The following is an 8434-nucleotide window of genomic DNA, read 5'->3' on the forward strand; positions in this document are numbered from 1 at the left end:
CCGCCGGCCGGGGCACGCTCCCCTCAGCGCTCCCGCCCACAGGCCCCGAGGAGCCGCGGCCCCGCCTCCCGCTCCCGCTCCCGCCGCCGGGCGCGAGCGCCCCTTTCCCGCCCGCTGCCTCGCGGCCGGCGCGCGGCCCCGCCCCCGCGCGCCGCCCAGCGGCCGCCTCGCGCCCGTGCCTCACACGGCCGCCCCTAACGGCCGCCTCGCGCCCGCCCCTCCCGCTCGGGGCCGGGCTCGCACACGCGGGCGGGTGCCCGGCGCCCGTTGGGGCCGAGCCGGCCGTGAGCGCGCCCCCCCCCCCCCCCACACACACACACTGTGCTCCTCTCCACGCTCCCCGGCTGAGGCGCGCCCTGCTCGCACCGCGCATGCACGTTCCCCCCCCCCGCCGCCCCCGGCGCGCGCGCGCGCACTGAGTGCTCGTGCAGGAGGCGGCGGTGGCGGCCGCAGAGACGCGCGCGGACCCCCCCCCGGCCCCCCTCCCCAAATTCCCCCTCCCCCCCTCCTCCTCCTTCCCTCCCTTTCCCTCCCCCGTCCCCGTTCCCCCCCGCCCCCCCCCCCCCCCCCCCCGTTCCCGCTCCCGGGGAAGCGGCGGCGGCTCCGCGCGCGCGCGGGCGGGCGGGCGGCAGGTAAGCGCGAGCCCTCCCCCCCCCCCCCCCCCCCCCCCAACGGCAGCGCCGCGCGGGCGCCGCCACCGCCGCCGCCGGGTGCGCGCGGGCGCCGCTGCAACAAAGGGGCGCGCGGCCTGGCGGCGGAGGCGGGAAGCCGCGGCCGGGCTGAGGGAGGGGGGCGCTGCGCAGCCCCGTGAGGCGGCGCCGTGTGTGGGGGGGGGCGGGGGGGGAAGGCCGGGAGCGCGGGCGGCGCCTTCCTGCCGCGGGTTCCTGTGAGGGATGGGCCCCGTCGGGAGCCCGCCCGCGCCGCGTCCTCGGCGGCGGGTGCGCGGAGCGGGCGGGCACGGGCACGGCGCCTCGCCGGCGGGCCGCGCGGGGAGCCCGGCTCGGCCGAGGGGGGAGGGTGGCCCCGCAAGGGCGCCGCGGGCTCTCCGGAGAAGCGCCCGCCGGGTTCCGTTCCCCGCGGCCGCGCTCGCGTGCTCAGCGGCACCGCTTTCGGCCCGCGTTGGTCGCTGAGACTCGGCGGAGCCGCAGCGCGATTGCACGTTTAACAAAGACGGGTGGGATTGCTGCTCGCCTGTCAGCCCTGGCCCTTTGCTGCTGGTTCAGAAAGCGTCTCGCCCAGCCGGCAGCGAACTCCCAGCAGATCCTCTTGGGCTAGTCACTGGTCCTGCCCTCATCAGTGCTGCGTTAGTGCCTCGTCCTGGGGCGGCAGAGCCGGGCGGCCCAGGAAAACACACACAGCTTCTTGGTTTTGTGTATTTCAAATATCAATGCGCTTCCCTTTTGGCTGTCTTAGCATCTGATTATATAGGACAATGAAAATAATTTTGGTTTTCCTCTCTTTTTTGGACTTGTTTTCTTAAGTCACTGGCACCACACGCTGCAACGCCAGACCTGCAAGCACATTTGCAGGGTGCTGGCTGCTTCCATACTGTGTTAAAAAGTGGCAGTTGCGTACCTGTCAGCTGGTCCCGTTTCATGTATGGTCAGAGAAAAACAAGGATAAATAGGAGTTTGGGAGTTGAGCGTCCTGTAGCCGCACGTGAGGTGATGGAGGGAGGTGTTTGAACCAACTGTTAGATTACCCTCCTCTCCAGTGCATTTCCTGTCTCCACCACAAGTGGCTGCCTCTGGGAGATGGGGATTGAATAATGTAACTTCTGTGTCTTTCACTATCCCTCTGCCATTCAAGTATCTCTATTGTTTCTTTGGAGATCTGGTATCCTTGGTCTCTCTGCATCCATCTCTATTCATCCATCTGCAGCCCAACATGCTGTCCTTTGAGCTGCTCTGGCTGCTTACCACTCTTTCCACTGGGCTTGGTCAGCTCACTAATTCAGCAGAATTCACTCATTCAGTCTTCTTGGTGGCTTAATAGGTTAAATGTGTTGATTCCTGTGGAAGTTTTTCTGTCTTTCAGCTCTAGTCCAAAGTAAGTAGCAAGAAAGCAGAGTCAGGGAAATGTAAAAGCCAGAGGAAAGTAAATGCATGGTTTATGACAGCAGTGCTATCAAATTAATTTACGCAGTTGTTGGTAGGATGGGGCATTTTAATAATGTATACAGAATCATTGTAAATAATGGAAAATACTGTGTTTTAACGTGCTAATTTAAAATAACTTATGGAATATATTTTATCATTTCCTAAAATGTTACTATCTTTCTGTCTTTCAGGCTGAAGGTGGGCCATTGTAAGGGTTAATCATCTGTCAAATACTTAATAACCATTTATTCAGAAAATTTCCTGCGTTGTTCATGGTAAGGCATGAGGTATATTTGGTATTTCACATTTTAGTTTGTTATGCTGACACATTTAGATTTTTCCCTATATGGTTTTCAGAATGAAGATTTAGTTATAAGAATGACTTCGCTGCAGTTGGATCACACATGTACAAGGAATCGCAACTTCACAGAGAAAGTTTTGAATTGTGGATGAGTGAATCAATATTTGAATAAATTAATATCTTAATGCAAAAAATATCGTCTACAAGTAACTATGTGTCCTATAAAGTGTGTAATCTAGGGAGAGATTTTTATATTTGCAGTTATTTATATGTATTTATATTTACAATATTCTTTATATATTCAAAAATTTAAAAGGGGTTTAAGAGTAATGGTTTTATACTCTGAAAGGCTTTTCCTGGTCCTGTTAAGCTAAAAAATTTATCTGGCAATTCTTTTGGAGTGTAAATGGCATCCGCTGTTGGGATTTTATGGTTTAGACTACTTTATTACAAAACTTTTCCTTGTTATTTTACAGGAGTTTTTCATCAGTATGTCTGAAACCATTAAGTACAATGACGATGATCACAAAACTGTGTTCCTGAAAACATTAAACGAACAACGTTTGGAAGGAGAATTTTGTGACATAGCTATCGTGGTTGAAGATGTTAAGTTCAGAGCACATAGGTGTGTGCTTGCTGCCTGCAGTACCTACTTCAAAAAGCTTTTCAAAAAACTAGAAGTCGATAGTTCATCGGTAATAGAAATAGATTTTCTTCGTTCTGATATTTTTGAGGAGGTCCTCAATTACATGTACACTGCAAAGATTTCTGTTAAGAAAGAGGATGTAAATTTGATGATGTCTTCGGGCCAGATTCTTGGTATTCGCTTTCTAGATAAACTCTGCACTCAAAAGCGTGATGTATCTAGTCCCGAAGAAAACACGCAGTCCAAGAACAAGTACTGTCTAAAAATAAACCGTCCTATTGGGGAGCCTAACGATACCCAAGACGATGAGGTGGAAGAAATCGGAGATCATGATGACAGTCCATCCGATGTGACAGTGGAAGGAACTCCCCCCAGTCAGGAAGATGGAAAATCACCTACCACTACCCTGAGAGTTCAGGAGGCGATTCTGAAAGAGCTGGGAAGCGAAGAGGTTCGAAAAGTAAACTGCTATGGCCAAGAGGTAGAGCCCATGGAAACAACCGAATCAAAAGACTTAGGATCCCAAACCCCTCAGGCTTTGACATTTAATGATGGCATAAGTGAGGTGAAAGATGAACAGACACCAGGCTGGACGACAGCGGCTGGGGATATGAAGTTTGAGTATTTGCTTTATGGTCACAGGGAACACATTGTATGTCAGGCGTGTGGTAAGACCTTTTCTGATGAAGCACGACTGAGAAAACATGAAAAGCTACACACTGCTGATAGACCATTTGTTTGTGAAATGTGTACAAAGGGCTTTACCACACAAGCTCATTTGAAAGAGCATCTGAAAATACACACAGGTTACAAGCCGTACAGTTGCGAGGTATGTGGAAAGTCTTTTATTCGGGCACCAGATCTAAAAAAGCATGAAAGAGTTCACAGTAATGAGAGGCCATTTGCATGCCATATGTGTGATAAAGCTTTCAAGCACAAGTCCCACCTCAAAGACCATGAAAGAAGACACCGAGGAGAGAAACCTTTTGTCTGCAGTTCCTGCACTAAAGCATTTGCTAAAGCATCTGATCTAAAAAGGCATGAGAACAATATGCACAGTGAAAGAAAACAAGTTACTACAGCCAATTCCATCCAGAGTGAAACAGAACAATTACAGGCAGCAGCTATGGCTGCTGAAGCAGAGCAGCAATTAGAAACTATAGCTTGTAGTTAAAAAAAAAAAAAAAAAAAACACAGAAAATTTATCAGAAATAATATAAGAAATTGAACAAAATCTATTGTTGGTATACATTTAGACTGATAATTATCTTTTCCAAACAAAAAAAAAATATTTTTAGAGGATTTGAATGCTACATAGGAACACAAAGCATTGCTTGGTTAGGTATTTTAAAATATTTCCGAGATGGGTATTCTTAGAATATAAAATAGTTTTGTTGTCATTAGCAGTACAATGCACTAATACTTGATTTAATTTAAGAGTATGATCAAGTTCTCTATAAAACAAGGATCGTCACTGGCTGATGTTTTGTTTCATCCAGTATGGAATACTACATACGGTATAGACATCAAAATCAGTGAGTTATGTTTTAAAATGCTGAGATCTCAGAACATAACAAACATGGAAAGGAAATACTCGTTTTTCATAGTTTTGAAGGTGTTATACCTGCATTTTTTGAGAAACAACCGTTGGTTCCCTAGGTTCTTTAATTCCTCCTTTTTTCACCTAGGGTAGGTGCTAGAGGTTGGTACCATAGAGTGTACTGGAGGGCGGTGATCAAATCGAAATTGCTTCTTATTCCACTCCCTCAAATATGCTCTCATTTTAATTGAGGTGGCAAGTTTTATGGGCTAGGAAGTACTTGCTTTCCTGAAAAAATGGCATTATTCACAGTGGTCCAGGCTGGCAAAGAAGAAGGGTCATTGCACTCACTAGTCCCTTCTGCTGTGGGGAAAAAAGAGTCTGACTCGTTTGTTTCTATGTTCATTTTAGAAATCTTATGCAGGCCCCAGGAGATGGGACGGAGCCACAAAGGAAAAAGAGTGCATCATGGAGAAGGAGATATTTTCCTTACTTGGGCCCGTAGAAACGAGTTAAAGCTAATACAGCCTGAGGCTGTAGTTTTTATTATGCAGCTTTCACTTCACCTAACCTAGCACAGTTAAGGCAAAGGAGTGTTTCTGGCAGCACAGGAGAATTAGCTGCACTGGTGAGTGACTGGAATTCACTGCCAGACCTCCAGAGTTTCAGAGCACAGCCATGGGCTATCGCATACCCGCCAGCAGTGTTCAGACTGGGTTTTTATATCTTGACTTGTCACACCAGCTAATAGGTTCAAAGCTTCCACCCTCTGGCACGCCACCTCTCAGCGAGAGGGAGACTTCAGTGGGTGATTTCAGTCATAACTGGTTCAGAATCAGTGTTCACTATTAGTCTGTTACTTAGAGTTGCCTGTTTTTGTTTTTTTTTTTTTTATTTTTTTTCCAGACAAGCTGAGGTAGATGCTGCTAATTTAACTGTTAACTCACAGAGTCAGCCAAATACGTAGTCTTTGGATTGCAGTCTGCTATGTGTAGTCAACAAGAGAAGACACAATAACAGTGATAATGTGATGCAAAGGGATTTTGAGCCTTTATTTTAAATTTGTAAATATTACAACTGTTGTCAACACTTCATTTGAAGTTGGAATGGGCAAAAAATGCACTCTTGGGCACATGGTTGGATAACATTGGTCGTTTGCGAAACCTATAGCATACTGAAGTGTTAAACCAGGTTCTGGTAAGTTACCGCGTGGTAGATCACATCTTGCATTTCTAAATAGAAATGGAAAATAGCATTTTTGGAACTGTTATATGAAACTTTGCTTATTGTTTTTGTTTGTTTGTTTGTTTTACAGTTTCATTTTATACATGTACCCATCAGGTTAAGCAATTATCTTAAAATGCCAATAATCGTTTGAAAGCTGGTCTGTAAATAAAACACGAATTTAATATTTTAGAAAATGTAAACTTTGGACTTTTACCAATATATTTTTTTAAAATGTTGCTTCATTTTACATTCAGTAATATTAGTTTGTAAACAAACTATACATTTTGTATCTGTGCAACATCAGAGGATGTGTATTCATTGCATTTTATTGGTTCTCTTGAGGAACATGATAAATGACCATTGTTAAAATGTTTTATTGTATATGATCACAGATAAAGATAGTAGGTCCAGAATGGGATCTACTTTTTTCTTTCTATGTATAGTAGTCTTGCTATGTTTTCTTATCTTTTGTTCATTTTTTTTCTTAGATGATAAAATTGGGGTGGTTAAGTCTGCATAAAACAAATCTGTTGTGAAAAGACTTCAGAAGCATAAAAGGTGAAAAAAATTCTCTAGGTCTCTTACGAAGAGTGCAAGAGGTAACGAGCTTAAATTACATTTACATTAGACATTACGAAAGATTTCTAAGGGGTAGAATAATGAATTATTAGAACAGAATGCCTGGGGAGGTGCTGAAATCTCTGGTACTGGTGGTATTCAAGAAGGGGTTAGACAAACATCTTTGGAATGGTTTAAATACAGTTATTTCTACCTTGAAGCTTCAGGGTAAGCTAAGCAACCTCTGAAGAGCCTCTTTAACTTTGGTGGTTTTTTTTGGAATGCTAGGGAAGTAATAAATGAACACTTGAGTGGTAAAAGAGCTCAAGGCTTACAGAAGAAAATATCCCTCTGTCTGACGTGTGCATAAGCAATCAGGTTGTGAATTTGAAACTTACAGGAAAGCAGGAATGCATTGAAAGACAACCAGAAGTGTAATAACATTAGACTTTACATCAGAGTAGGTTTTGCTGTCCTTTAAGCTTACACCTGTAAGAGTTATATAAGGTTACAGCTCTAAGGCATGCAAGATGCTTGTAGCATTTTAAAATTGAGACATTGATATTTTGTATACTCTGATACAACAGTATTCAGAGGCAGGAACAAGTGTGGTCACATGTGCCTTGGGCATGGCATAAACACGTTACATGAGACTTGGCCTTAACACTCTCTGCCATAGGAACAAATTAAGTAAAAACAAAGGAGTTACTCCCATGTCATAGGTTTGCAAAGGAGCGTAGGCTCCTAGTTTAGTTCTTAGGCTTACTAGTTTTCACCTGCAAAGGATTCAAAAAACCACTGTATTTTCCAGAGACCAACAACAACAATATCGTTCATGAATGCTTAAGCCTCCCTTCCCCTCCCTTCCTCCCTCCTCTTCTCTCCTCCTCTTCCTCCTCTTTTTTTTTTTTTTTTTTTCTGGAACACCTATATACATATATATACATATATTTTTTCCCCCAAATGTCCTTCCTCAAGACAGGGCTTAGAATAATTAAGAAAATAATTTCAGCTTAAAGTTTTGGAGGAGGTCTTAGGAAGTAACCTCAGCTGTATGCTGTTGGCAATGTATTTTAAATTGCTCCTGTTATGTGTATACCTTCTGAAGGGATTGTATTTTATGTACTATGGGGATCTGAGTGTGAAGTTCAGGTAAATACAACTGCATCTGAAGATGTTACTGCTCCCAGCTTCTGTCTGAACCAAAAGACGCTATGTACAGGAGCAGTTGTATGTCAGCTCCAAGTCACAGAGGTTTTCCAGCATGGTAAATAGCTATGAGCTGTACTGATTGAGGAATGGGCAAAAATTTACTTTTGTTTTTACAAGGATGATGATTTCTTTCAGAACTTACAAGAAAGTAGATGAGATCCTGTCCTGTTAATGGGAATTTTTTTGACTTACTGGGACCAGACTAGCCTAATATTCCTAACAAGGTTTGCAGACACGGGGACAGATTAGCTAACTAGTGTGCATGCAAGAATGACAGAATGCTATAGAAACATGGATGGCTAGAATTAAATTAAATATGATATATATATATTTTTTTTAAATTAAGTAGCAAAAATAGCATGCATTGAATTTGTCCTAAATATACACTTCTCCATCTACTGCTTTGAAACCCAAGTCAGTAATGTCTTTCATATACAGAGGATAGCAAAAACTCTGGCTTATGGTGAAAGTCTGTCCATGTTATGGTGACATGTGGCCAAGTGGCTTCAACGGAACTCTCCATGTGTTAAGTATATAAATACCCATTTGCACGTTCAAGGCTTTTATATATACATACATATATGTATAATGCAACAACGTATCAGTTATTTCTGGTGACCCGAATGGGTCTGTGTGTTTGACATCAATTGAGATGCTAACCCAAAGTCTCCTGAGTTGCAAAAAGATCAAAATGCTAAGGAAGTATAACAGTTTAATTAAGATTCTTTGTGATTTAAAAGACTAAATCTGCAGTGAAAAGAAATACTTCAAATAGGAACTTTGCTATTCTGTGATTTTAACTGTGTGCTCTTAAAAACAGGTGTTTTCTAAAGACAAAAAGGAACAAAGAG

At 44.4% G+C, this 8434-nt stretch overlaps 1 protein-coding gene across 2 annotated transcripts; it reads left to right on the forward strand.

Moving 5' to 3' along the window:
• The first annotated feature begins 406 nt into the window (after positions 1 to 406).
• ZBTB14 (zinc finger and BTB domain containing 14) lies at positions 407 to 6249 on the forward strand. Of its 2 annotated transcripts, XM_080581960.1 has the most exons (3): positions 407 to 632; positions 2291 to 2374; positions 2877 to 6249. In XM_080581960.1, exons 2-3 carry the CDS (start codon positions 2372 to 2374, stop codon positions 4218 to 4220), a joined length of 1347 nt encoding a protein of 448 aa, XP_080438086.1. In that variant the 5' UTR covers positions 407 to 632; positions 2291 to 2371; the 3' UTR covers positions 4221 to 6249. The 2 variants fall into 2 exon arrangements, with proteins under 2 accessions (XP_080438086.1, XP_080438087.1); XM_080581961.1 differs by lacking the exon at positions 407 to 632 and having other exon boundaries at positions 960 to 2374.
• The last annotated feature ends 2185 nt before the right edge of the window (positions 6250 to 8434 follow it).

Source organism: Anser brachyrhynchus (genome assembly GCF_964034855.1).
Source record: "Anser brachyrhynchus genome assembly, chromosome: 2".
Lineage (NCBI taxonomy): Eukaryota > Metazoa > Chordata > Aves > Anseriformes > Anatidae > Anser > Anser brachyrhynchus.